The following is a 27387-nucleotide window of genomic DNA, read 5'->3' as shown; positions in this document are numbered from 1 at the left end:
AAAAGTCATGTGCTGTTTAAACAAACTATTGTAGCCTTTGTAGGTTACAGTCTCCAAACCAAAAAACTCAACTAAACAAAGAACAAACGTAGTGCTGCCAGTCAGACTTCTAGCCGATGCATGTGTGGTATAAATCTGAAAATCCTACGTGACTTCCTTTAACACGATTTTTGGAAAATGCAACCTCTGACCTCGACGTCACTGAGATTCAAACCTGTCTGAGATTTTTAGTAGACTGATCTATGGTAGGAATTTCAAAATCCTACATCACCTTTTGTTGAGCTATTGTTTTCACAAACTTTGATCTCCACACCACCAACCTGTCCGCCCGTGTGGTGGGGTAACGACAATACCCCATCAGTAAAAACCTCAAAAACTAAAAAATAAATGAATAAAATTAACAAAACATTTCTTGTCAGAGTGTTTTTGCTATACGTTATTAATTAGTGGACCTTTTAATAAAGAATATCACCAAAACAAAAATTCTTTGCTTCCACAAAGAGAGCTGTGTAGAGAACTGGCTCTACACAGGAAAAAAAGAGGGGGAGACAAAAACGAGCATGAGGACGGGAACATCCAGGCTCTAGTTTGAGAAAAAAGATGCCTCGTTAATTTTTCCAAATGGTAACTTTTTATTGAAAGGCACCTGTAAGAGCCAGAAAGGGAGTAGCACGTACTGTTGTGTGGAAATGTCCCGTTTTCTTTCATGTCTTTGAACAAAAACACTTTCTGTGCATTTTCAAACTTGGTTCAAAAACCTTAATCGACATGAATATTTTGACTGGAGTCTTGCACCATCTACTTTGGTCCAACCTCCCCTTATTGAGTAAAAATACTTAAATGCTAAAATGCCAGAAGGAAATAAACAACATCTCTTATAAATGACAAAATTCTCACAAGTTTTCAAAGCTCGTCATATATAAAACAATAATTTATTATTTCTCTCATTTTACAAGACATCAAATTGGGTGGTTAACTAAAGATTTGCTTAAGCTGTTATTCTGACCAATACATGAAACCCTACCAAAGCAACTACAGTGTGTGCTTGAACAAACAGACATTTCAGTTTCAGCAACGTGAGAAATGTCTTTCTCTAAATATACGTACATACATGGTGATATCACGTTATGATGTTCTCTACATTATGTAACAGACGGTACATCGCTGGTGGCTTTAAACTTTGGGAGATCAGCACCATTCAAGGGAAAGCAAAACAACAAAGTGAATTTGATACAAAAGTTGGATTTTTTTTAATTTACAAAAAGTCCTTTTGAAAAGGTTAAGCGTTTCACCTCGCAGGAAAATATTGTTTTGGTAAAAGCATTACGTACACATTACAGCAAAAATACTGAAGAGATATATAGTACGAACAAAATAATGTAAAATAGTGTAAATGCTGGCTTTTTAATGTATGGCACACTGTCTTTACACACTTTCAAAACCTTCCAAAAAGTCAAATATTGTATTTGTGTTTCAAAAAAATCTTCAAAAAAGCAGGCACAAAGGTAGAAGAGATTATTGAATTATGCTTCCAAAATCTTCCTCATACACGGTCTCCTAATCCAACTCACTCGAGGTCCAACCGTTGTTTCAGGAGCCCTCTTTTCACTGCAGTGGGGAAAATGCTCACACAGAAAAGGTGTTTATTTCCTATTTACACGTGTTGCCACCTTGAACGAGGCAGGAATCTGTACCCCAGCTGTTAGAGTCCTATGTACAGACCATTACACTCAAGTCTCTTCTCCTCTAGCAGGCCTGAACAGGACTTAGACCGTAGTCACAGACAGGAGGGAGTTGTACACCCTCGTGCCATCTGGTGACTTGGTACCATGGGTGAGAAGTTCTTGAATGGTCATCCAGTTGTCAAATATTTTCTTATTCCTCTTTTTCATCATCTTTTTGTGGCTGAGTTCGATGATGTTCGGCTCCTTTTTGTCCTCCAGGGTGGCCTGCTCCTTCAGACAGTCGGCTCGGCTCTGCTTCATGAACTCGCGGCGCTGCCTCTGCTCCTTGGCACGCACCGCGTGCTGCTTCCTCTCTTCCTTGCTCCAGTAGCGGCCCATCTTCAGCTCGCTTATGGCGTCGTCATCTGTGGTCATACCGCTGCGCTCCTCGTGAATCCGGAGGGCGCGTTCCCTCAGCAGCTTGTCCCGGACGGGCCTCTTGGTGATGTAACGTGTGCCGTCGCTGCGGATCTTCACCTTCCACTCCATCTTAGGCTCCAGGTCGCTGGGGGTAATGGGATCCCGACACATGCTGACCAGGCTCATCTGGCTCTGAGCGTACTCTACGGCTGACTTCTGCTGGATCAGCTGCATGTAGCTCTGGTAGTGCTGGGCATGGGCGGGGATGTGAGCGTGCTTGTAAGGTGAGTGCGGCTGAGAGAAGCCTCGCCCGCTCTTACTAGACTCTCCGGGCTTTCTCTCTTTGCCCTCTGCCTGCAGTGCTCCATCTGGATCCTTGGATGAGCTTCTGCTCCGGCTCGGGCTGCAAGCTTCCTGCACAGGAGACAGGAGGGGCTTCAGCATCCTGCCGCTGGAGCCCGACGGCCCAGCTTGGTTTTCTGCTACTCTACGGAGTGAATTATCTGGAGACAGTTCCAGAGTCAGAGGGGTGCTGCGGCAGCTCTCACCAGTGTTATAGGCACTGGAGCTGTCCTTGTCAGACTTCTCTGGCAGCTCCGTGATGTCTGACAGCTCGTGGCGGCGAGCATCTATGCTAGTGTTATAGTTGCGGAAGCCGCTGTTGTGCAGCATCCAGGATTCACGGCACTGCTCCCTCAGCTGCTGCATCTTGTGGGCGCGGACGATGTTCAGGCACTCCAGCTCTATGGTGCGCAGCTCTTCATTGAGCATCTCAAGCTCCTTGTCCACACCCTCCTGGTCCTGACCCACCGCTCCACCGCCCTGCCCATAGAGGCCCTGGGCTCCACTGCTCCTCATCTGGCACTTGAGCTCCAGGAGTTCCCTGAAGCGCTCGCACTCGTCAACCGGAATGCCCAGGAAGTCGGCGTCGGCGTAGTCGACCGACATGAACGACTCGCTGCTGAAGGGCAGGTCGGTGCTACCGAGCGTGTCCTGGCTGTAGGTCAGCTTTCTGCAGCTGCCCAGCGTGTTGGAGGCCGTGGTCTGGTCATCGCCGAGGTTCTCCTGCTCAGAGCTCTCGTCGTTTCGCGTGCTCTCGTCCGTGCGGCCGACGCCGCTGTCCTTCTCGTGATGGTTAGAGAGCAGCGTGGCTGTATCTGTGGTGCCCCCATCCTCCTCGTGCTTCTTCTAAACAAAACAAGCAAACAGCCCGCACAGGGGGAAGAAATAAGCGTAACTGTTTCACAACTGTTTTTCACATTTGGACAAATATGTGCAAAACTGTTAATATCACATCTGCTTTAATTATGAGCATTCACTGCACTTTTAGTCACAAATGGACGAATAACAAAGGCTGTGTCGCTGAGCCTGAGGTTCTCCATAACAAAGACAATTTCTGTTAATGGAAAAAAACAGTTGGAAACCGCGGAGCATCTGTTCACCTCGCCAGAACGGGCTCGGCCGACATAATCTATTGATGGACATTGATTGTGCGTGCTCACGCTCTTCACGCTGCGCACATGTGCGCGTACCTGCTGCAGCATGCTGGCAGTGAACTGCATGGCCTGATGGTGCTGCTGCTCCAGCATATCCATGTGGAGGTCATCCAGGAAGTCGTTCCTGTCATCATCCATCCAGCCCTCATCCAGCTGAGACGCGGCGGAGAGAAGAGACGCCTCATTAGATGCAAAGTTTTACACACACACACAAAAAAGACCATCTGCTATTCAAAGTCCAAGTGCTGTTTTCAGATTTGAATCAATTTGATGTGAAATCACATTTGGTTCCAAACTAAAACCTTTATTGAGTTGACACCAATAACAGTTTGTGAAATTACCTGGATCTCTGGCCTGGCCACCAGCAGGGAGATGTTCTGGTTGCTCTCACTGGTTAGCAGTGCCACGGCATCCTCTCGATTTTGGATCTCAACACCGTTGATCTTATTGACACAGAAAGAGCCATTTAAATAAAAAAAAGCTGTTTTTGTTCACTGTCATGATATGAGATCACAGAAACATGCACACACACGAAATCATACCTGTATGATTTTGTCACCTTCTCTAATTCTGCCATCTTTTGCTGCAATGCTGTTTGGATCAATCTAAAGAGAGCACACATTACATTTGAGCGTTATTGACGCCGACAGGCAAAGAAATCGCTGTCCGCCTGCGCCACATACCTCACTAATGTAGATCCCAGCCTCATCCTCATCGTCAGTCCTGTAACAGATAGTCAGGCCGAGCTTGTCTTGAATGTTGTCTCTGTACAAATCCACCTCCTGGAAGGACACATGCACAGATTAATAACCTACATAGCTGGAATTATTTTGGCCCATAGAGCAGAGAAACACTGTATTTATACGTCTGTGTCCCAGGACTATCTAAATGGGATCAAAACTGGGACACCAGAGAAGGAGTGATCCATCAATCTCTGTAATGAATCTTTCAGCTGGAGGCAGCAAGGCCACAGGCTCCTGACAAAGCCCTCTGACAGAATGAGAGATGATGCAGTGGACTGCATTTGCTGAGAGTGCCATTTTTCACTTGTCAACACGTGTAATCTCACAGATACAGATAAAGATATGAGCAGCGCTCGTTTTTGGGGGCAGAGGGCAGATTCTGAAAGGGGTTAGCACTCTAAAAAACTCGCAGCTAAAAAATGGAGACCATCTTTGAGGAAAAACCTCTGGAAAACACCAAGAATTAGATGACTATTCTTATTCAGTAAATATGATGCTATAGTGAGGTATGGTAAGCAGGGGTGATCCTCGTGAATGGCTGAAACCGACACTAGAAGTTTAGATTGTTGCTTCTAGCTGTTTGTAGCAGTCTTTCTTCTGGATTTATTAAATACCTGCAGCTTCTGCAGAGGTTTCTTCCTGTTTAAAGGGAGTTTTTCCTTCCCAATGTTGCCAAGCGCAACATAGTGGGTCGTATGACTGTTGGGGTCTTCATCTTACGATACAAAGTGCTTCGAGGTGACTGTTGCTGTGATTTAGTGCTAAATAAAACTGAACTGAATCACAGGGATACCTATAGGATTCATTAATTTGGATTATATTATACAGGATTCATAACACTGACTGTGTGAATCTATTATTTTAACTAGCAAAAAAACAACTAAACAAAAAAATAAATATGATTTGGGAAGAAAAGTAAAGTAAACAAAAAAGCTTCTGGTATTAATATAAACAAATTAGCGGTCAACCTGTCGGATTTGATTTAATCGCTAATTTGCTGTTGTGTGAATTTAAACATTATGAAGCAGAGTCATTCTTCAAGAGCACCTCCACAGATATTATTAATATCAGGCAGGTGGTCCCTGAGGTTTAATAAGAGGGGGAGCGAGGGTTGGCAGAGGTCAACGAAGGTGCACGATGGAGGTTTGATCGTGGCCTCTTCCAGCCTCTGTTAGCATCGTCAGATTCATCACCGCAGCCCTATTATCTTGTGCCATCTAATTATCCGCTGGGCCTCATCTCCACTGCGTAGGAGCAGAGGAAGACTTATTAGGCCCTGTCACTAATAAGTAATGATGTCACCGTTGTGCATCTGCTGGAACAAACCAGCAACTCGATTCCTGTCTGGCATGCATCTCAGTGTCTCCGCATAGGGAGACTGCTCCATCAATAAGTGCAATATATCAGGGCTTGGGGTCGCTAACAAGGCCATTGGAGCGGAGACGCCGAGACGACCTCAGGTCTGCTTATGGAGCAATAATGCACTTCTGCCCAAAAGTAGAGCTTCATTGAGTGGACGACTAAGAACGGAGATGGTGTTTTTACCTCATATTCCAGCTCCTCCCGCTCTATGTCCTGCTGTATACCCTCAAGGAAATCAGGGTCAAAGTACACGTGTCCAGGAGGATGCCTGAGGAAAGGAAAAAAAGAGAATACGATAAATTGGAAAAGAGTGGAAGTCAAATTGAACACACACATTAGGAAAGGAAACAAGAAGTAGTGACGCGTTTGTCAATCTGGATTTAATTTTGCCCCAGAGTTGGAAAATTAAATGGAGAAGTAGTGGGAAAGTAATAAGAATTCAATGAAGAAATCACTCTTGAATCAGATTCATTGAAACTGCAGCCTGAAGCTAATCACAAATTAACGCCGTGTTATTAATTTGTCTCGGAAATCAATTAAATCGCTATTATTCATTAAAGGGCGACTCCTGCTGCCACAGAGTGGAAAGTATAGCCAGGCTCCAGGGCTCACACACACACACGGAGTCAGAAACAAAAGATGCATTTTGAGAATGTGCAAATGAGCACGGCCATCATTTTAATGTGGCTGCGTGCCCCGGAGGAGCTGTTATCTCCCGTGAGTGACAGGGACATTTTCCCTTCAAACTTCCACACTGGTGTTACACGATCGCAGCGGTGCATTCTGCAGAGCAAGATAAGCTCTTTCAATTAGCATTTGAGGTAAAACGTTGGACGGTGACCAAAACTGGCATGACCTTTCCAACACTGCCGAGTTCTAACAACAAAGATTTCGACACTCTTCTCCATTTGGCAAAAGGAATTTCTGAACAAGCAAGTTGTGAAAAAGGCGTGAGGGGTCTTTAGCAACTGAGGGTGAGTGTGTTTAACTGCAGCTGGCCTTGCTTTAAACTAAGGAAACAGGAGAAGCTTAAGAAGCTTTTAAGAAGATGAAGAAACGTGGTCCAGAAAGGCTGGCGACACATAAAGGCTTATGAGACCCTTTCAAATGTGTCCTTTTTTAAAACCACTGGTAGACGGTTTAATTAACCACCTCAAATTTGAGATTAGTTTAATGTGTAACTTGAACACTTTGAATCGGTGACAGGGGAAGAGATTGTTAGCAACACAGTTTCATTGACATGTACAGTTATTTAATGTTCAAATGTGTGTCCCACACATAATTTACAGAATAAACTGCCTTCTCTATATTTAAAACAAGAGTTCTCTGACTACTCTTGAAATAGTCTGCCTCCAGTTGTTCTTGTGCCGTTCTGTGCTCACTAACTTGCAAGGTTGAACTCCTTGAGTAAAAAAAAAAAAACCGAGCTGGTACTTACTCCTCTGGAAGCAGATACTCCTCCAGCTCTGAGATTGGGGGTGAAGAGGGGGGCAGATTGGTGAGGGCCATGATGTGCTGGAGGGTGATGTCCGTCTGGGTGCTGATGTCTGTGACTTGGGTGTCAACGGCAGGGTTGGCCACTTTGGGGTAAGGGGCCCGACGCAGAACCTGGACCACGATGGGCTCCTTGGCGGTGCGGAAGGCCTCCACCGCCTGGTCGTGTGTGGCCTTTGAGAGGTCCTTTCCATTGACCTGGAAGGAGGAAGGAGACACCAAGGTCAATAACCATGATAATAATGGAGAAGGTTATTTTTCTATTTGGTGCCGAGCTCTCTCTGTGAAGCTCACGTCACACTATGCCCACACAAAATCAGAAGCAATGTTCTGTTTGAGAAATGACTCATTACCGCCTTCAGCTTGTTTTACAGGGTCACAGTTGGACCACGCAGAGTAAGACCTTAATTAGGAAGAGTCTCTCTTTAATTAATCGAGGTTATTATCACGTGGCTGCATGAAGAAGCCCTCGTTTAGCTAAGTAATTTCTTAGCAGAGGATAAATTTGACCTCCCGTCAGAGACAGTGGAGTGGGTGCCAGGCGCTAACCTGAGAAGATTAATTTGAGCAAAAAAGCTGCAGCGAGTCGCGAAGAAGAGGCTAATTAAGTGTGGCTGAGCCACTTAAAGTGTCTGAGTGCTGATGAGAGATGAGCACAGACCCTCAAAAGAACATGTCACCGGACCCAGTGTGACTTGCACGCAGATCTACGCTGTCCAAGAAGGTCACGGCTGGGTGTACAAATTAGATCTGTGGTTTATCGCTATAGGCTAAATCTTACAGGAAATTTACTGGAGGATCGACACTGGGAGCGAATCCAAAACAAGCGGCGGCTCGCTAAACTTTATTAACAGCTGAGGTTTCTTGCATGTAATCCGCAGCCTGGGTCAGTACACTTTATCGGGGTTTACACACAGCTGCCGTTCCGCTCTCAATCACCACGTCATGTGGAATTTTTTGGTCTGTGATTCCCGGATGTGTTGAGAGCTTTGATAGAATCTGAGCCTGAGGGTCTTCTCATTTCACAGGTCTCCTCCTCCTGCTTCTCTGCTGCGTTTGCACACACACGCACACACATGCTCATTTCTACCTAGAATGAAGGTACTTTCTCACATCAGTATCTAGTTTGCAGGTCATTAGGCATGTCATGAATCTCCAGCATCCCTTCTTCACTCTTCTTCACATCTGACACACGTGCAAGTCCCCGTCTGAGGATTAATTTTCTGATAAACATGTAGGTGGTTGCTGTGCCTGCCCCCAGCTATAGTAGTCTCATTCCAATTCATAGCACAGTTTGCAGACTTAACTGTAGTCCGACACATCAGAAGTAGCAGCAATATTAAAACACCTCCAGGGGGATAACGGTGGTATATACACACAACCCGACTTTGACCCACAGAACGTGAAAAGTGAAGGTATATTTTTATAAAAGGAGGACGTATACCAAAAAGCGCTAGGCTTGAGTATGTGCTGAAAGAGAAAGGCTGGAAAACGGAGGAAACGCTGTGGGGAGAGGCCATGTGCCTGCTAATAACCAGAGCAGATTAATGCTAATCCTGGGTTTGCAGGATAATTGGATCATCACAGTGGACTTTAAACTTTTTCTACATTAAAACTTGGCCAAAAAAAAATTTATAGCTAATTTGGGTTTGCTCGGAATAATTCAACAGTGAGAAAAGTTTTATCATAACAGAAAATGCTAATGTAAGAAATTCAATCAGTCCAGACCTGATGTCTGGACTGATCTTTGTTTCCCACAGCAGGCCACGATGTTGCACATCAGCTGAGGAAAACAAGCGCCTTTGTGCCTTCTCCCCTCTGCATGCAGGCTCCAGCAGTTAAACCTGGTTGCCAGGAATCCCGAGCCTACTTGAAGGCAGTGAACCAGAGACAAAGCCTTTAGTCCCCTTCTTGTTGTGCCTACAGCATTCTGCCTCAGTGCTCTCAATGGGGGAGGGGGGGGGGGGGGGGAGAGTGTCCTCCCAACTGTGGAGGGGGTCCCACAGCCTCCATTCACTAGGCTCACCTCTGACACGGAGTGACCCTTTGCGGCACACTGGGAAAAAACCCACAACACTCTCCCGACACAATACACAATGCCTCGGCACCGCTGAGACCCCCAAACTGCGCCGTGTCAAGCCCCAACTCAGCCGCAGTTCAGAGCGCACAACTCCGTTTACACGCACAGCCAAACAAGCCAGACTTTAACAGGTTTAGCAGCTGCTCAGCTGCAACTGAAGGCCAAGTTCGCCTTGAGATGTGTTCTTCACGCTGACACCACGATGACTGACATGCAGAAATTACTCCGTCATCCTCCGGCGCATCCTCTGAGAGGCCTGGCTTAAATCCGTTTTAATGACAAGAGGGCGGCAAAGCCCCACTTAAAGGAATACTAATTAGTTTGAAATCAAACGACCGTTGCAGTGGTGGAATTTACACAGCTGTGGCTTTGTTATTCACCGATTTTCCTTCAATAAATGATCACATCTGAAGCAAAAGCAGAGCGGACGACCTGTATCACAGGACTTTCGTGCTCCGGAGCGCTCTTCCTCGGTGCTTCGTGTGGTAGCTGTGTCAGTCTTCAGCCTGCTGGGTAATAATAAGGGGCAGCAGGTGTGAGCCATCGAGCTCAGATGCTCTGGAAGGCAAATCAGGCTGGATTGAGATGTTGATGTGGGACTCTCTGTGTATTGTCTCTTCAGTGATTGGCAACCTGCTGCCAGAAATGCTTATCTGCCAGGCAGTGGGCTTCATCTCTTTGATTATTATATTCATATTACACTGCATGGAGCGAGGCGGCCTCTGTTTTCCATTTCTATTTAGTTTTTATTTAATCAGATATCCCCAGTGAAATCGAGCTTCTTTAAATACGAGAATGATTATGATGAAAAACAAGGGAAATAACTGTAATCAAGGATAATAAATGTAATAGACAGGACGGTTCTCTAAGCTCTGCTGTAACTCAAGCTTTTAGTTCATGCTTGCCACATGTGTACTGCACCACATCATCGCTCATAAGGTGAAATGGGTTATCTGCTAATTGAACGGTGGGTGCTTCTGCAGTCTAAGTGTTGCCGGGTAAGATACTAAACTCCAAACTTTCCCATATGCATCCATCAGTGAGGGGTGTGTGTGTGGGCTTAAAGACACAGAGTAAAAAGTGGCTTTATGAATTTTTGCTGTGGTGGAAAAAACATAAAGGGCACTCCACCGCAAATTATAGTCGTAGTTTTGAATCGGACACTGTTATCACTCATAATTTCAACTCGCCAATCATGTTGATGTGATGTCATAGCTCTGCAATTCAGGGAAAAGGCTGGAAAAATACTAAATGCTTGCTTGTCAGCGTTGCCTTCAGGGGTTTTCGCTTTAGGGGAGTCAGCTCAGGGAGTTTAAAGAGTGTCAGAGTTTGCATAAGGAAGAGGGCAAGGTGGATAAATATGTCAATAATAATATTAATGAGCAGCTTGCTCTAAGTGGCTGGTTGCAATGACATAAATACTGATGTTGTAGGAATGACACCAGTAGTGATGCTTTTTTTCCCCCTTCCTGCAGGCTCACATTACATTTAGCCGATTTGAGTTTGTATGTGGGAGGAGGAAATTGATATTATTATTATTTTTATTGCACAAAAGAACAGGAGTGTGATGCTAACTGCAACCTGCATCCAAGATAGAAACAACCGCATTAAGATGCTAACACGACTTTGGCTCTTTGCAAGCTTCTGCACAAACAGCATGCTAACACTTTGTTACTTTTAATAAAAGTAACAAGAAATGTATAATACATTACTTTTTTTTGAATAATAATCCCAACACTGGACACCAGCATGGCAAAGTCTACTGCAGCTAATGATAAATGGAAACGCTATGCTAACAGTATGCTAACAGGAGCATTTTGAATCAGCTAAAATGAGACTAAACCAGCCCGATACACTACAATGCCAGTAAGACAGCCCCCCTCCCACCAGTTCTAATCATCATCATACAGGAAAGGCTTTGCAGGATATTAAGTGAATGTAGCATTAGTCTTTGATATGGCTATTGAATCACCACATAATCCTTTAATAAAGAGGACAGCCAGTGTTTCTGTTCCTCGGGGAGATGTGGCGAGGTGAGCAGAGTGGAAACTCTGCCAGACACACGGTGCCTTTGACAGTGTGGCAGAGGAAACCCTGGGAACTTCACTCTATAGTCGAGCATTTTCAAGCAGTTTGAAAGCCGGAGCACTCGTCTTTCTGGTTGGGTACACTTCTTAGACAAATTCTTCCAAATCTCTATTTCCCAACAGAAAGGAGCGCTGACATTATAGAGAGCATGAAGGCTTATATTCAGTGGGGCCTATACTACGTTTGAGTGGCAGCCTGAATGTAGGTCATTCTACTCATAAAGCACAGCTAATCCCTCTTTTATTTCACTTTAAAGCATCTTCATAATAATAATAATAATAATAATAAATTTTATTTATGAGCGCCTTTCAAGTCACCCAAGGACACTTTACAATAGAATAAAACACTTAGTAAAACAATGGCAGAATAAGAACAATAAAATAAAGCACAAGATAAAATGAACAAACAGTGGATTCACAGTGAATATGCAGATTTGAACAGATGAGTTTTGAGTTGGGATTTAAACTGGGGGAGAGAACCAATATTTCTTATTTCAGGGGGCAGAGAGTTCCACAGCCTGGGAGCAGAGCAGCTGAAAGCTCTGCTTCCCATGGTGGTGAGGCGGAAGGAAGGTACAGTAAGCTGGACAGAAGAAGAAGAACGAAGTGAACGGGCAGAACAAGTGGTGGTTAACAGGTCAGAAAGGTAAGAAGGAGCGAGGTTATGAATGGCCTTGAAGGTGAGCAGGAGAAGTTTGAAAATTATCCGGAATTTCACAGGGAGCCAGTGAAGTTCCTGAAGAACAGGGGTGATGTGCTGGTAGGAGGGGGTTCTGGTGATAATGCGAGCAGCAGAGTTCTGAACCAGTTGAAGCTTATGGAGGGATTTTTGGGGGAGACCATGCAGAAGAGAATTGCAGTAGTCAATACGGGAGGTAACAAGACTATGTACAAGAATGGACGTAGACTGGGTGGAAAGAGAAGGAAGCAATCTGTTAATGTTACGTAGATGGAAGTAGGCAGAACGGGTGAGGTTATTGATGTGTGATTTATAAGAAAGTGTACTGTCTAGGATGACACCAAGGCTCTTAACCTGAGGAGAAGGGAAAACTGTGGAGTTATCGATGGTAAGTGAGAAATGGTTTGCCTTCAAAAGGTTGGATTTGGTGCCAATAAGGAGGATCTCAGTTTTATCCTCATTGAGCTTTAGAAAATTAGAGGTAAACCAGGATTTTAACTCGGATAGACATTCTGTAAGGGAAGAAGGTGGGAGGGAGGAATCAGGTTTGCAAGAGAGATATAACTGGGTGTCATCAGCAAAACAGTGAAACTGAAGATCAAATTTGCGGAAGATGGTACCTAGAGGGAGGATGTATATTATAAAGAGAAGAGGGCCTAAAACTGAACCTTGGGGTACACCAGAGGTGACGGGGAATAGGCGAGAGCGGAATGATCTTAGTTGAATAAACTGGGAACGGTCGAGGAGATATGATTGAAACCAGGCGAGGGGTGTGTCAGAGATGCCGAGAGAGGAAAGTCTGCTTAGAAGGACAGAGTGAGAAATGGTGTCAAAGGCAGAGCTCAGATCTAAAAGGACGAGAATGGTGAGAAGACCAGAGTCAGCTCCGATTAAGAGATCGTTAGTGACTTTAAGTAGAGCAGTTTCGGTACTGTGACATGAGCGAAAACCAGATTGAAATCTCTCATAGATGTTATTATTAACCAGGTGTAAATGAAGTTGAGCTGCAACCACTTTTTCGAGTATCTTAGAAATGAAGGGTAGATTGGAAATCGGACGGAGGTTGTTAAAGTTGTTAGGATCTAAAGAAGGTTTTTTCAGTATAGGAGTGACTAGAGCAGTCTTCAATAAGGAGGGAACGATACCGGTGGTGAGAGAAGAGTGAATGATAGCACAGATGAGTGGGAGTAAAGAAGAGAGGCGGGATTTCACAAGCCCCGTGGGCATGGGGTCAAGATGACATGTGGCAGGCTTTGATTTACATATTAACTCGGAAATATCAGATAAATCAGGAAGATGAAAAGTGGAAAACGGCTCAAAAAGGAGAAAAGGTTCTGGAGAGGGCGTAGACACAACATTCGATCTGAGTTGCTGGTGGATGTTATCGATTTTCGTAGTCCAGAACAGCATCAAGGAGTTGCATGTTTCAGAGGAATAGAAGTGCGGTGGTAAAGCGTTGGGGGGTTGAATTAGTTTGTTGAAAACTGAAAACAGAGTCCTAGCATTACCCTCACAAGAACTGATAATACCAGAGTAGAAGCTTTGTTTGGCCTTGTTAATGGAGTTTTTATACTGAAGTACATGGTATTTATAGATTTCTGAATCAACAGTTAAACCAGATTTCTTATATTTACGCTCTAGCTGCCGAGCTTTGGCCTTCAGAGCTCGGAGGTCAGAGGTAAACCAGGGAGCAGAGCGAGTGAAGGAAACAGAGTGGGTTTTTACAGGAGCCAGAGAATTAAAGACAGTGCGTAGACAATTATTATAATATAACAACAAATCATCAGGAGTAGAATAGAAGTCCGGAATCTGAACATTGTCCAAACTGGTAGTGAGAATGTCCATATCAATGTTCTTGATGTTGCGGAACGAGATGAGACGGGTTGGCTTGGTAGAAGAGCAGCAGAGAGTGAGGTTAAATGAAAGGAGGAAGTGGTCAGTTATGGGGATTTCAGTAGCAGAAAGATTCAAGGGAGTAAGACCAGAACAGCAGACCAAGTCCAGGGTGTGTCCTTTAGAGTGAGTGGGGAAGTCGATAAATTGTTTAAATTCAGAGCCTTCGAGACAGGAGGAAAAGTCTCTGGTGAGCAGAAGGTCATTATTGTCCATGTGAATGTTGAAATCTCCCACCAAGATCACATTTGGGGAGAGAGATGAAAGATGGGTTAGTAGATTAGCAAAGTCACTGAGGAAGACAGGGTTAGGTTTGGGGGGGGGGCGGTATACAGTAGCTATGATAGTGGGAATGGGTCCAGTCAGCTCACATGCAAGGACATGACAGCTCACATGCAAGCACATGCAAGGACCTCTTCATGAGAGGAAAAACCTAAAAACTGAGAAGCAATTGATGATTTTTGTGCACACTTAGTGTTTTTGTTTTTTTGTTTTTTTTTTAAGTCTTTAAAAATCTGCATTTTGTTTTTTAACTGACCAGGCAGGAAACTCTTCACAGCAGGAGGCTTAGAAACACAGCAGTCTTTATTTACAGCAGCCTGTGAGCTTACAGAGGATTACAGAACAAACAGCTAAAAACTTAATGCTGGCTGAAAGAGATACTGCTGTTTACTTTCACCTAATCTGATTGAAGCATGGGACATTGACTTCTTAACTGATCAGCTGTGGATAAAACAGATTACTTCAGTACGCTTTCTGCTCCCCATCTCAGGCCTAATGAGCCCAAATGAAGGTGTGATGTGTGTCTGATGGAGATGCTGAACTTCACCGCACTCCATTTGTCTTCTGCTTTCAATCTCTTTATAATAAATTCTTTTCAAATAGACTATTAGACATAATTTTTTAAATAGCTTTTGCACGCCTGTATCTCCCACTGTGTGCTTGTGTAGCCCGGCCTGCCTGAGCAGAGTGTGGGGAACATCGCTCTCTGCCCCTCAGCACATGTATGAAATTACAGGTATAAGGCAAAGTGAAGGGTCAGGTTCACGGGGCTGCTCATATCAGCAGTCAGGTTGAAACCTAAGGATTGTGCCATGTTTCATTTACGCACTTATCTCACACCAGTGCCTCAGGCGCCCCCTAACTGTCCAGCTACACAGATGTCGACCCACACTATAAACACACACTTTGCTCTTAGGGGAGAGGAGGGGGTGGGGGACAGAAAAGTAAATACGAAAAGCCACAATCTGCGTCGAGATAGGACATACTGGAGCCATCCACGGCCATAACTACATTATACTAGGACACTAAATCAGAAAAAGAGCTCTTAGTCAAGGTCATGCTGGGAGAGGCCAGATAATGAAAAACACCCAGAAATCAAACATCTGCTTCCAAGGTCCTGGTGCTGGATACCAAGACACCTCCAGAGGATCTGCGTGACCCTGAGGGGATCAGAGCTGTTTTGGCTAACAGCATTAAGTGGGTATTAAGTGGGCAACAGTATTAACTGTTGTGGCTGAGTGCTGTATATAAGTACATGAATAAAGCTCTGCTTACAAGGTTCATGAACACTTATTATATAATCACCAATTTTTTAATCATGTACCCGCTGTGACAATCAGGGTGAAGCACTGCTGCTCCTATAAAACAACAGCTGAGTGAAACTAATTAGGAGACCTTTACTATGAGCACACACACCTAACTAATTAGAAGACAACCTATTCAAAGCTGACTAGGACCTATTCTATCGTCTTATAATGGCATCGGGTCTGTGGCTAGTGTTTGTCCATAACAATGACGACAGTTTAAGCCAGTTCAACTTGGTAGGTTTTACTTTAAGTCATTATTGAGTGAGCAAAGACAACAGTCATTTAAAAAAAAGAAAAAAAATTACAAAATTGTTAAACTTTACCTGTTTGTCAAAGTCAGTATCAATTTTCTTTATAGAGCAAACGTCACTGTACTAAAACACAATGTGCTTGAAATATAAATCTATGTAGGTTTGTGTACTCTGTTATATTTTTATATAATGTGTATAGGTTATAGCTTTTAAGTACCATATGGAGTTATAGTTGTGAGGAATTTGTCGAAGCTTTTGGTAACTGGTCCTTGTCTTTTTAAATGAGAAGAAAAAAAACATCATGCCACTAAAAGAGAAGAGTATTTTTCTGCAATTACAAACTGTGTAAAAAATCTTTGTATCAAAATAAAGCCACACTTGTGAGACTTAATCAGAGGTGTAAATATTACAGAAGATGCTACTCTGTCAAAGTAACTGAGGATGGAAATAAGATTTTTCTTGCCTAACTTCTTTTTTTGGATTTTATAGCATAAAAACTCTTTGAAAATATGCTGCGGTAGACAGTAAACTCCAATAAAATTGTGAATCGACATATTTACACTATCTGTGCAAAGACTGATGCTGGTGAAGTGAAACACGGCAAAGTTGCAGTGAAGACATAGCCTGGTGTTTTGCACGACACTCGCAGTCAATCAGTCAATCTTTTAACTGTAACTGGGCAGAAAATGCTGATTTTCTGACAGGAAATAGATCTAAGCCATTGTGGGAGATGGGAGTTTTTCAGGAAATGAGACATAAGCGCGATTTTTAAAGTTTTGGAAGCCTTGCTACCCTGCTGTTCAAACCTTCTGTTTGCAAATGACAAACAAATAACGTATACTTGCTTTAAGGCATTCAGAAGGAAGCTAAAATGGGCTCGTGGCTGAAATGAGAGACTTCACCCTGACTGCAAATAAGATAAAAAAGGATTATTCTGAACTGTGAATCACACAAAGCCACTCTAGTAGGGGTTGGCAAAAGCATAAGAGCATGACTTTAATTAGTACTTACTTGTCAGTTATTTCCACTGGTGGAAAAGCTACATCAAAGTAATGATAGCTTTGTAGGGGATTAGCTTGTAGGTTCAGTTTCAGCTAAATCTGAAGTTGGCAGGCTAATACATCCCTTCTGGTTTATTCAGACCACCAAGAAATCAGCTAACATAACAACGATATCAGGTTAACCCAAGACTGTGCGTTTGTTGTGCTTCCTTTGACAATTGCACCTAAAAAACAAAAGAAAAATTGTTTCGGCAATTGTGTGGCAGAGACTGGTTGAGTTAATCTCTCAAGAAATATCTAACACCATCTCATGCTACACCTATTAAGTGTGCCAATATTCTGTCAAAGTCCATTAAAGGTCTGTTTGAGAGACTCGCAGCTGGCTCGCAGTGTTATACTGCTGTACTGTCAGCATCGTGTTATGTCTCTGTGATCCCTCTCTGCCATTTGCTTTAGGCTCACACTAAGTACACAGGCTCCTGTGAGCGCTCCACCGTGGCAGTCAGCCACCTGCTCCAGTGTGTAACAGATGTGACGGCACACCGGGACCGATCTTCGTCGTTATTAAAAGCCGGCCATGCTCAAGCGCTGGCGGTCCCTGCTTTGTCTCTGCACGCTGTCCGTGTCAGGCTTCGTTACGGGGTGCCAAGGAGCAGGCAGAGCTGGGTCTTTGAAGACAGAGGGGGTCTCTGACAGCGGGACAAGGGGGGCGGAGGACTGACTGGATGAAGAAAGTGTTTTGTACAAATATTTCCATCTCATTTTTTTGTCTGCTTGGTGGAGAAGATGTCGCACTGAGACCATCTGGCGCTATGACAACTTGGCTTCTTGAGCCGAGCGTGACATCTTAGCAGCGTTCAATCAGAAATGTGGCTAATTAGGCAGCGGTGCGTGGAAAGCTCCGGATAGGAAATGTTCCAGCGGACTCATTTGCAAACTTCTTTTGCTCAGCAGATCAGTCGCTTTTGGTTTAACATGCATGGAACAGAGGAAAATAAAAAAAATACAGAAAGCGAGAGCTAAGAAAGCAAAAGATTTAGCAGGCAAACAACAGTCCAGATCAGTTCAGCATGGATCTGAGCCACAGTGGGCAGTTTGTGCTGAGGCTCTAATTAAGCTCGGGTCTCATAAGAGCTGCTGCACGGCGCCACAGCCATTACGGAGCGCTTCTGAGAGATTAAGTGCCGTAGGACTGTCAAACAGAGTTTCCAAGGCCTCTACCTTCTAGTCTCTGACAAAAGCAGCTGAGCTTACATCTCCACACGGCGCTTACCTTGAAGCTTTGAAGAAAGGGGCCGAGGGTTCAGCGCTGTCAGAGGGGTCAAGTTGAAAAGGGAGCGCTGAGCCCACTGCAGCTCAGGCCTTTAATGATCGTGACGAAAAGGGAAAACACTTCTACAGACTGCAGCGTTGGCTGCGATTGATAGACCCTAACCGTGTTTGATCTCCAGAATGGCTCTATTGACAGTCAGCACTGTAAACAAAAAAAAAAAATCTGCAATTCCTTGGAGACGGTAATGTATGCAGATCCTCTTAATGAATTCTTCCCAAACAGATTGCTCGAGTTACCAAGTCAACTGAGTGTTTCGAATCCTGCCAGGACTGCTTAAAAATGCCTCGAGGTAGGAAAAAACAAACAAACAAGCAGAAAAAAAAAGATGTGCAACTCTGCTGACTTTTATAGAACAGTGCAAAACCATATTTCTCATACTCCCAACATGGGATTTAGAGCTAAGGTGTTTAATGAACTGGAAAGATTTCAAGTGTTCATGGATTATTAAGTCCTTGGAGAGATGACGAGCAGAGTGGAGCGGGCGCCGTGCCAGGGCCGCTGATCAAGAGGATCTGCCTGTGTGTTATCAGTGAGGAGAGGGAGGAAAAAAACGGCTTCCCAGAATCGCCCCCAGAGGTACAAGCTGAGAATTTGCTCACATATAATATTTCACTCATCGCCTTCTACTGTACTATGAAAGAGCATGCAGCGCAAACATGCACTACATATTCATTTTACCGAATGGTTTATGCATGAGCGCCAGAGCTATGTGCCCGCCTTCAGTGAGACTAAGCTCTAATGAGCTCGCAGCCACCATCAGACTGCAGAGACAAAACATTCAGAAACCAGGCTTCAGTGCAATCTGCACACTTTACATCAAATATTGCAATAAATAAGTAAATAAATTGAAAAAAAGAAAAGAAAAATTAAACAAGTTGCACAGCAGATAATTATTTCAATCAAAAACAAAGTCCACTTGTGGTCTGATCCCGGTGGAGATGTTTACCAGAGGTATCATTACTCTGAGGAGAGGAGCTGAATCACTGAATCAATACCGAAGCAGTCTGAATCACTCGTTTTGACAGCTAGCGTTTCTCAGACCGCCTTTCGGAGCTCATCGTCTGTGACAGACGTAATTCTTCTCCGCCCGACAGATTTTACCCTCTCTTCATTTCTGCAGTAAAGGCGTTTCAAGAAGCTGTAAACTTGTTTTTATTAGCTGTGAATTGATTTACTCAGTGGAAGCAAAACAAGTCATACAAGCCTTCAGGAAAAAAGCTGCAGGTTGAAAGAGACAAACACAACACCATTTTAGGGCCTGAAACGCTCGCTTTTAGTCAACAGACTGAAAACACTCTGATACAGCGACACTCTCTCCTTCCAAAAGTGATATCTGATGTTGTAAACCTGACATTTTCTGGGCCTTTAAACCTAAGATGACACTAGATAATCTGATCTCACAGCGAAAGACGAAAATGGTTATTACAGGGACGCTGCAAGCATGAAATACCATTCCATTACCAGTCTATGCATCACGCTGGGTAGGTCTCATGAGACACTGTCACACTAATTGGACTGACACTAAAAACTAAAAAACACTGTTAACCACATGAGGTAACAAGTGACAAGTAAGCTTAAATTTACAATATGTTTTGAAGAAAACCAAAAAGGACAAAACAAGCCCCCCAAAAAATCGTGCATTCTGACAGTTTAGGATTAGTGTGATGATCATTCATGCAGCAGATCATCACACTGATGCATATTTAATGATTTAACCCCTGCAATAGCCTGCAGTCAGGTAGCATGTGTCTCAGCTTGGCTATCATTAACTAATGCTAGAAGGAAAGTTAAAGACAGTGGATCCCCCCACGCCAGTAGGACACATGTAATGATTAAACACTAAATGTGTCGGGACGGGGGGGACGGGGGGTTGGACTAAGTCTGTCTGTACTGTAAATAAATACTTGACCCGATCACAATCGACTTTTCTTTAGTTTCAGGACAGACAAGCAATTCTTCTTAAAAGTTCCTTAAGTACTAATGATAGAGGTTAAAGCATTTACAGTCAGTGATTGTTTAAGCAATGTTGGCACTGTGAGACTTGGCTCTTTTTGTCTGTTGTAGGTGAAAATAAAACTAATATTTTTGACATTGGAGCCACTGGTGAGGCAACACAAAACACAAAAACATGTATTTTTTCCCCTTTTGTTTTAAAGTTGCAAACAACAGTAACCTGTAAAAAGCAAGCAAAGTCTCAGTACACCACAGAAAAAAGTATTCCTCACATTTTAAAATATGATGTACACCAGAAGAAGGAGAAAAAAGGTGAGATCTGTGCTGTCATGTGAGGCAGCCGATTGGCTTGTTAGAGGCACAGACGCCTCAGTGAAACAGAGATGATCTGTGCTGCTGAAGCCGGCACGCCGACTTTCTCCACAGACTGACTCACTGACATGAGAGCCGTGAGTCGGAAAGGTGGGTGAACGCTCTCCCGATCCGGAGCAACTTCCAAGCAAGATGACACAAGGATGGAAGTTAAAGAAGAAATAGAAGTGATGCACATTTCCATAAACTGTGTTTTTGGTTGGTGGGCTTTCTGACCTCAGTATTAGCACTCATAATCCATTTATTATACCCCTGAATACAACCCCCCCTCCTTCTTTTTCCTTTCAGAGAATCAAAACCTTTTAGTCTTTTTTCCCCCAGAACAGACCTGATCAAAGCCAAACTATTTGCAGGCACAATGTAAGACTCCCTCCTGTTATCTACCCTGGGAGCTTTTTTTTTTTTTTTAAAGAAAAAAAGAATTTAAAAAAAGGCGAGGATAATAAGTGAGATCCACAGAGAGCTTGATCATTACATTCATTTAAACCAGCCGCTAGCCACCCGGCACCCTGTGCAGTAAATGGAGATGTAATTTGGTGTGATAGGAGGATAACACTTGGCTGGGCTCCATTATAGATGAAAAGACAGTCAGGGAGGGAGGAAGAAAAAAAACACAACAAAAAAGCAGATTTGAGTGTGTTACAGAAAGCAGCGCTCACAAAGATGTTCAACACAGTCTGTCAGAGTCGCGCACTGTCTGCTGTCAGATGGGTCAGTGTTTTCACTCATTAGAGCAGACACTTGAATCCAAACGCTCTCACATGAATACACCAGCACTCTGGATGTGTCGTCTCAATTGAATTCGACACCGCAGGAAAGCTCGCGGGGATCAGAGAACGGCAACATGTTGTAGGGTTTTGTCCCGAAGCGTGAACAGCTTCTCTGCTCAAAGAACAAGCAAACACACTCACACGATACATCCGGCTAAATTTCACAACGGTACTGTTTTTGTTTTTGTTTGTTTTAATGCCGCAGACGAGCAGAATTGCTTAGATCACTTTCAACAAAAAAAAAAAAAAGTTATGTTTCGCATACTTTTTCCACATGAACCCAAAAAACCAATAAAAGTTTAACACTACAAAAGCACTGAGGCAACTTTATTTTCTTCATCGATTCTTCCCTTTTCTCAGCCCAACAGCCAAAAAATAGATAATTTACAACATTATGAGATGGAATAAAAGTAGCATATGCTTATTTTTTTGGAAGTGATACTTAAGTGGGAAAATCCTGAGTATGTTAAGGAGCAACTTGGAGCCATAAAAAGTGCTAAAAAACAGACAAGTTCAGGGCTCTTGGGAGAAAATGCTCTCCCTGCTTGTTAATGATGCATCTGCCTGGTCCAGTTTCTTTGGTGGGAAGAAAAAATGCACAACAAGCACCCGAGTGTTAAACATAAACTTTAGTCAAAGTCAAACTGGGGTTAAAGCTCGGAAAGCTCCGAGTCAGCATTCAACTGACAATGAGGAGGTGGGTTAGCGATCGACACACACTAGCAGACACACCGAGGGAGCCGTCGCCTCTTCGTCACCCCCTCCTCCTTTAAACCACAGCGCGCCACCTCTCACTGACCCCTGTGACCGGCGTTCAGGCTGCTCAGCTGCGAGAGCTCCGGCCGGCAACAGCTCAGCTCCACTCCACTCTCTTCCAACTCCCACTCAGCCAGTGACCTTCCCCCAGAGACGCAAACTAACTGAGCTGCACTTCAACAAAGTCTGGGAGCTACCAAACCAGACTGTGGCTCTTAAAGAAACTGCAAAAAACAACAAAACAAACTATAAAAAGAAAGAAAAAAAGAAGCAGCTCCTCCTGAGGCTTGCAGAAGCTTGGTCACAGTACCTGGCACACTTCGTAGAGTAGTTTATATTGCTCCTCGGGCTTCTGCAGGGTACAGAGGCTGCATCCCATGGTGGAGGAGATCACACCATCCACGCTCTCCCTCGAGCCAAGAAGAAGAGAAGCAGCAGTTATCTTGTTTCTTCTTCTTCTCCTCTCTGAACTCACTCCCACTCCAGTGCGATGTGTCTTTCTTCCACAGCCACACGACAACTTGGGCTGACAGGATTGACTTCCCCCTAGCTTGTGGCTCTATCTCGCCACTCAGCCTCGTCCTTCACACACACACACGCGCACACACCACACACACTCATGCACACACACATACACACTGACCGCCCCCCTTCCTTCTTGCTTCACATGTCTCCCTCCCACTCCGTCGCTCTCCAGCTTCCTGCTCAGCTTTTGGAGGCCAGCAACTGAGATCGGCTTTATACGACCCTCATGTTTATTAAGCAGCTGCTCATTGAATATTCATGAAGGGTGGGGCTAGTTCATGAATGTGAGGAGGGGAGTGGTGGTCATCAGGCTAGATAAAGTCTTAATTAATAAGCATAGTTGGATCCTTTGTGTAGAAACAAGCTGAGTGATGAAAAGCATTTTAATATCCCGGCAGGACAAATATACTAAAGAGACTCCAGGAGCTTCTTTCTAGCCAGATGTAGACTTTTAATTTGAAATTCAAAGCGCTTCGAGAAAGCCTTCATCTCTGACAGCAGGACGTACACATCCAGCGCTGCGCTTTGCAGCTTTTACCCTTTCTGTGCCCCTTGTTAAATTAGCACTTGGTGACCTCTGGTATACTAATCCAGCATTCTTTCCTCGTGTTTTTCTTTCCATATACACAAGGCCCACAGCCAGTGAAAACAAATAAACCAGATAAATATTTATGCTGGCCCTCTGTGGCGCGTTTGGACAAACTTTACCCAGCGGAGCATCTGAAGCGTAGCGACATACAGTTAGTTCTCGGGGTCCTTCACGGTGTCCGCTACCCTGCCAGCGCACGGCGGGTAACGGCTCCATAAGCCAGACCTGGCATCTGTCCTGCTGTTTGCTCGTGTGCCACGCAGCCAAGCACAGATAAATGCTCACAGGGGGCAGCAAGAGGGGCAACCAAAGCGTTCGAGTGTTATTTGCAGGCATCACAGTGGAGAAAAACATCATGCGTGTGATAAAAACGATCATTGCAGGACTTCACTGTATGATATCGTCACCTCTTCACGATCTGATCGCATGGTTGATGTGAATTTTCAAGGACTGAAGCGCTAAGCCGCAAGCCTGGATAGATTTCATGGCAGTAGTTAGGGTTTCTCCTGTAAGACCTACCACTAACTGCTGGCGGTTGAAGGCATTTCCTCCAGCCAGATGTGTCCTGTGATCTCTATCAGCTTCACCACTGCTCCAAAACCGCTGCAATACAAGTGAGCAGACGCTGGGCTTGTTTAAAAAAAGAAAGAAACAGAAAGTAGCTACTTTTTTTTTTATTTACCTCCTGGAGAAAGTAATTTGTTACAGTACTTGTTGCATTACTTTTGCAGATTTTACTTAGCAGCCTGTTTAGCACAAAGCAGATGAAAACCAGCCGATAGAGGCCGTCACACAAAATGCACTGTATGTCTCTGCTTCTGTTACCTGTAGAAAAAGCACGTTTTTGCTGCTTAGTTGTGGTTGGCATACACTGCATTTGAGATTCAATCTCTTTCCCTGCTGGCTTTGTGTTTGTAACATACAGTAATTTGGATAGAGAAGAGGTTAACGTGGAAATACTGTTCCTGGACTGGGCAAATTTTGCTCTTTATCAAATACTTTTTCCATTTGTGCAATAATTCAGAAGTAGCAGTGTGGATATTGCCACACCTTCAAAATTTAGATTCTGCTCAACTTTTGTCTCGTCTCCCACATGTCACGCGACTTATTTTGGAAAAGTGTGCATACAAAGTAACATTGGATGATTTTTTTCTAATCCAGGCGTCCTGCAGATATAACAACATACACCTTGTCAGGCATAACAATATATCAGATTTGAAGAATTCGTAGGCGTTGTGAGCACCTCGCATTCGTTGTTGTGCTCCTCGCACCGTTCCTGAACCAGGTTGTGTTATCCTGCTGAAAGAGGCCACAGCCATCAGGGAGTACCGTTTCCATAAAAGGGTGGGCATGATCTGTAACAATGCCTAAGTAGGTGGTAAGTGTCAAAGTAACATCTACACGAATGGCAGGACGCAAGGTTTCCCTGCAGACGCAACACCGAACTTACATCCAGCTGAATGCTGCATTTTTTCCATCAACTAATACAAAAACTTTTCAAAACAATAAGAGCATGCAGCAGTTTTCAAGGTTTTCATCTTTGACAGTTTGTTGCTACAAGCAGACTCACTGTATTGTGTTAAATGGTACGACTGGTCTCGGCAAAACCGTCTCCAGCCAACCTCACATTTTTGTTTTTACAGAATTTCCCATTTTTATTCACTTCCTCTAATTTCTCATTTACATACGACCACTTGGAGGGGAATCTGACTAATAAGATTTGACTTATCCATTTAATCTCCGTGTTTGTATTCCTTTCCAGCGTCTTCCAAACAAAGCCTTGCGTTAGATAAATTCCTCTTTCCCACAATCTTAGCTGCACAGAACTCTGGACAACGTTAAAAGGAGTTCCTTAAGGCAAGAGACAAAAACTTGCCTCGGGCCAACCAAGAAGGTATCTGCGTAAATTTGACAATTGTTCATCATCACTGCAGGCTTTTGCTTGTCTGGGTGCTATAGGCTCAAAACGTTGATCCAGAGAAGCATGAAAACTCATTCTACGCTCACATTAGCTGTACTGTTGTGCCTGGGGCTGGGATCAGTGGAGGGTTCAAGCCGGCGCTGTTGCCTGGATAATCTTTCTTTCACACTGAGATTATCCCATTCGCCAAGTCAAAACGAAGACAGCGCTCCGCGACGAACAACTGCGCTAAAGGTTGCGGCAGCTGGAGGAGAAATAAAAAATGTGCATATTAATAAACAATCAGCAGAGGTGAAATATAGAGTTGGGAAGTCAACTGAGAACCTGTTCAACCACAGCTGGCAGGAAAAGCGCCTGCACATCGTCTTTGTGTCTGAGATTTAATTTTGTCATTGCTGATTGAATTTCTCGCCCTCTCTGGCAACAAAGCCGTCCTCCATCCGTGTGCGGTGGTCTGATCAGTGGGCTCGGCAGGCAGACACACACATGCACGCGCACACTCTTCAGCTTTTATTCATTACTGGCCTAGACATGACACGGTATCAGAGGTTCTATCTCAGCGGGATCGAGACCAAACAATAATAATGTCATACGGTTTGTTATAATAAACATCAACATTTTTTCATGGCGACCAGAGGGCTCGAGGTTACCACATCCCCTTCCAATTACCAGCGTGCTGCTTTCATAGTGTGCGGATGCTGCTGTGCACTTGATCAATGCTCAGTTGAGTCATTCATATTCATAGAGGCTGCCTGGCAGTGTGTCCGCGTCCCACTGGGCCCAGTTTAAAAGTCATGACTTTAGCCGGAGCCACCGAGGGATCAGGTGGCGATCGCTGCAGCGTGCACCATCCCTATGTGCTTTATACCGTTCTAATGCGTCGTCTCCTCCTCCTCCTCCTCCCCCGGGCCACTTTATTCAGCTCACACCTTGGTGGTGGTCAGAGGGCCCGGTGGCGCCTGTGTCCGGCAGCCTCGCCTCTGTCAGTGCGCCCCAGGGCAGCTGTGGCTACAATGTAGCTTGCTATCGCCAGTGTATGAATGTGTGTGTGAATGGGTGGATGACTGAATGTAGTGTAAAGCGCTTTGGGGTCCTATGGACTAGAAAAGCGCTATACAAATGCAGGCCATTTACATAACTTCAGAAACTGACAATTTTTCTTGAAGTCACAAACTAAAGCTTACACAGCTACAACTGCAACTGCTAGCATTTTAATGTAGCTTCACTAATAAACTCTATCCCTGCTACTGCCATTAAAATTACAATCCGATGACAACGACACATATGCGATTTGCACAGGCTGTCCTTTATCTTTGGTCTTGTGATGCACGTCTCACAGCGTTAATGAATTCTACCTCATCGTGTTATAACTGAAACCACACTCCTTTCCTGCAACTCGACCAAGTAGTGTCTGGAGAAAAACATAGTGCAAGTGAAGCTGAATATAAACCATGCTCAAGTCTTGTGATTTAAGCACCCACCACATCACCTGCTCTTAAAAAACCCATCAATTACAACTTTATTGTTGTCTTTTAGATGACTGTGTGATCAGAATGTAATGTGCAGTCTAGGGGGTCAGTAAATACTATATAAATCCAAGTACATTGCATTTAGATGCACTAAGCAGTATTCTTTAACCTCGTGCAATAATCCTTCAGATAATGTCCATAGATTAGTTCAGTCACGGTTACTATAAAGTGAAATGAATGACTGCTGACATTATTTCCTTGTTTAACCACAAAATCTAAGTAAATGGCAACTTATCATTAACTTTCTTCAAGCAAAACTAAAACTACTTTATGACCTTCATCTCATTTTTTAGACATTAGTTCATAAACTAAAAGCCTAACGCAGCTTTGCACTTCGTATGACCAGAAGCTAAGCAATTTATGCAGTATGTAGTGAGTCAGACCTACTGCTGTACAAAAATGCACACTGTAGTTTTAACCTTTAATCCCTTTACTGTCTGAATATTTACTGTACACTGTAGTTGTCACACATGCACCTTGGTGCTGAACTTTTCACGACTTTAAACAAAGACATGCAGGTGACAACGTAAATGTCTGGTTTAAGTGGACATTAAACTGTTTCCTTGAGTGAGACAACGTCCAGACCTTTTCCGCCCAACGCCGTCTCAAGCTCATACGTAAAAACTGCATCTGACTGAGAAGTAACGGCACACAGTGTTTCGGTTCATATGCAGGTCCACTGCTGATCTATTTAAAATGTATGTAACCTGACCACATGTTTCAGCCTACCTCACCAAGCCAATTTATTGGCCATTTATCTTTCAGTCATCAGAGAAGAGAAAGGATTAAAGAAAAAAGAAAGAAAGTGGAGGTAAGAGGGTGCGGAGAGGAAATCTACAGAAGGTGACGACGTGGCAACATGCGAAGTAACTGGAAACTG

General features: G+C 44.0%; 1 protein-coding gene across 2 annotated transcripts in view; it reads right to left on the bottom strand.

Moving 5' to 3' along the window:
* Positions 1-913: 913 nt before the first annotated feature.
* Positions 914-27387, bottom strand: part of pdzrn3b (PDZ domain containing RING finger 3b) — a 113215-nt gene continuing 86741 nt past the window's right edge. For both annotated transcript variants that reach the window (XM_085455774.1, XM_085455775.1), the window contains 7 exons: positions 7124-7377; positions 5869-5953; positions 4264-4362; positions 4123-4185; positions 3922-4023; positions 3617-3733; positions 914-3272 (listed from right to left, as the gene is read on the bottom strand). In XM_085455774.1, coding sequence (XP_085311900.1) covers positions 1767-3272; positions 3617-3733; positions 3922-4023; positions 4123-4185; positions 4264-4362; positions 5869-5953; positions 7124-7377 — 2226 coding nt within the window. In that variant the 3' untranslated portion in view covers positions 914-1766. The remainder of the gene's footprint in view (positions 3273-3616; positions 3734-3921; positions 4024-4122; positions 4186-4263; positions 4363-5868; positions 5954-7123; positions 7378-27387) is intronic.

The sequence above is a fragment of the Copadichromis virginalis genome, linkage group LG5 (genome assembly GCF_057382275.1).
Source record: "Copadichromis virginalis isolate Kocher_CV1m ecotype Utaka linkage group LG5, C_Virginalis_male_GT1.1, whole genome shotgun sequence".
Classification (NCBI taxonomy): domain Eukaryota; kingdom Metazoa; phylum Chordata; class Actinopteri; order Cichliformes; family Cichlidae; genus Copadichromis; species Copadichromis virginalis.
The sequence above is the reverse complement of the archived record's forward strand: the minus strand, read 5'-3'. Positions and strand labels throughout refer to the sequence as shown.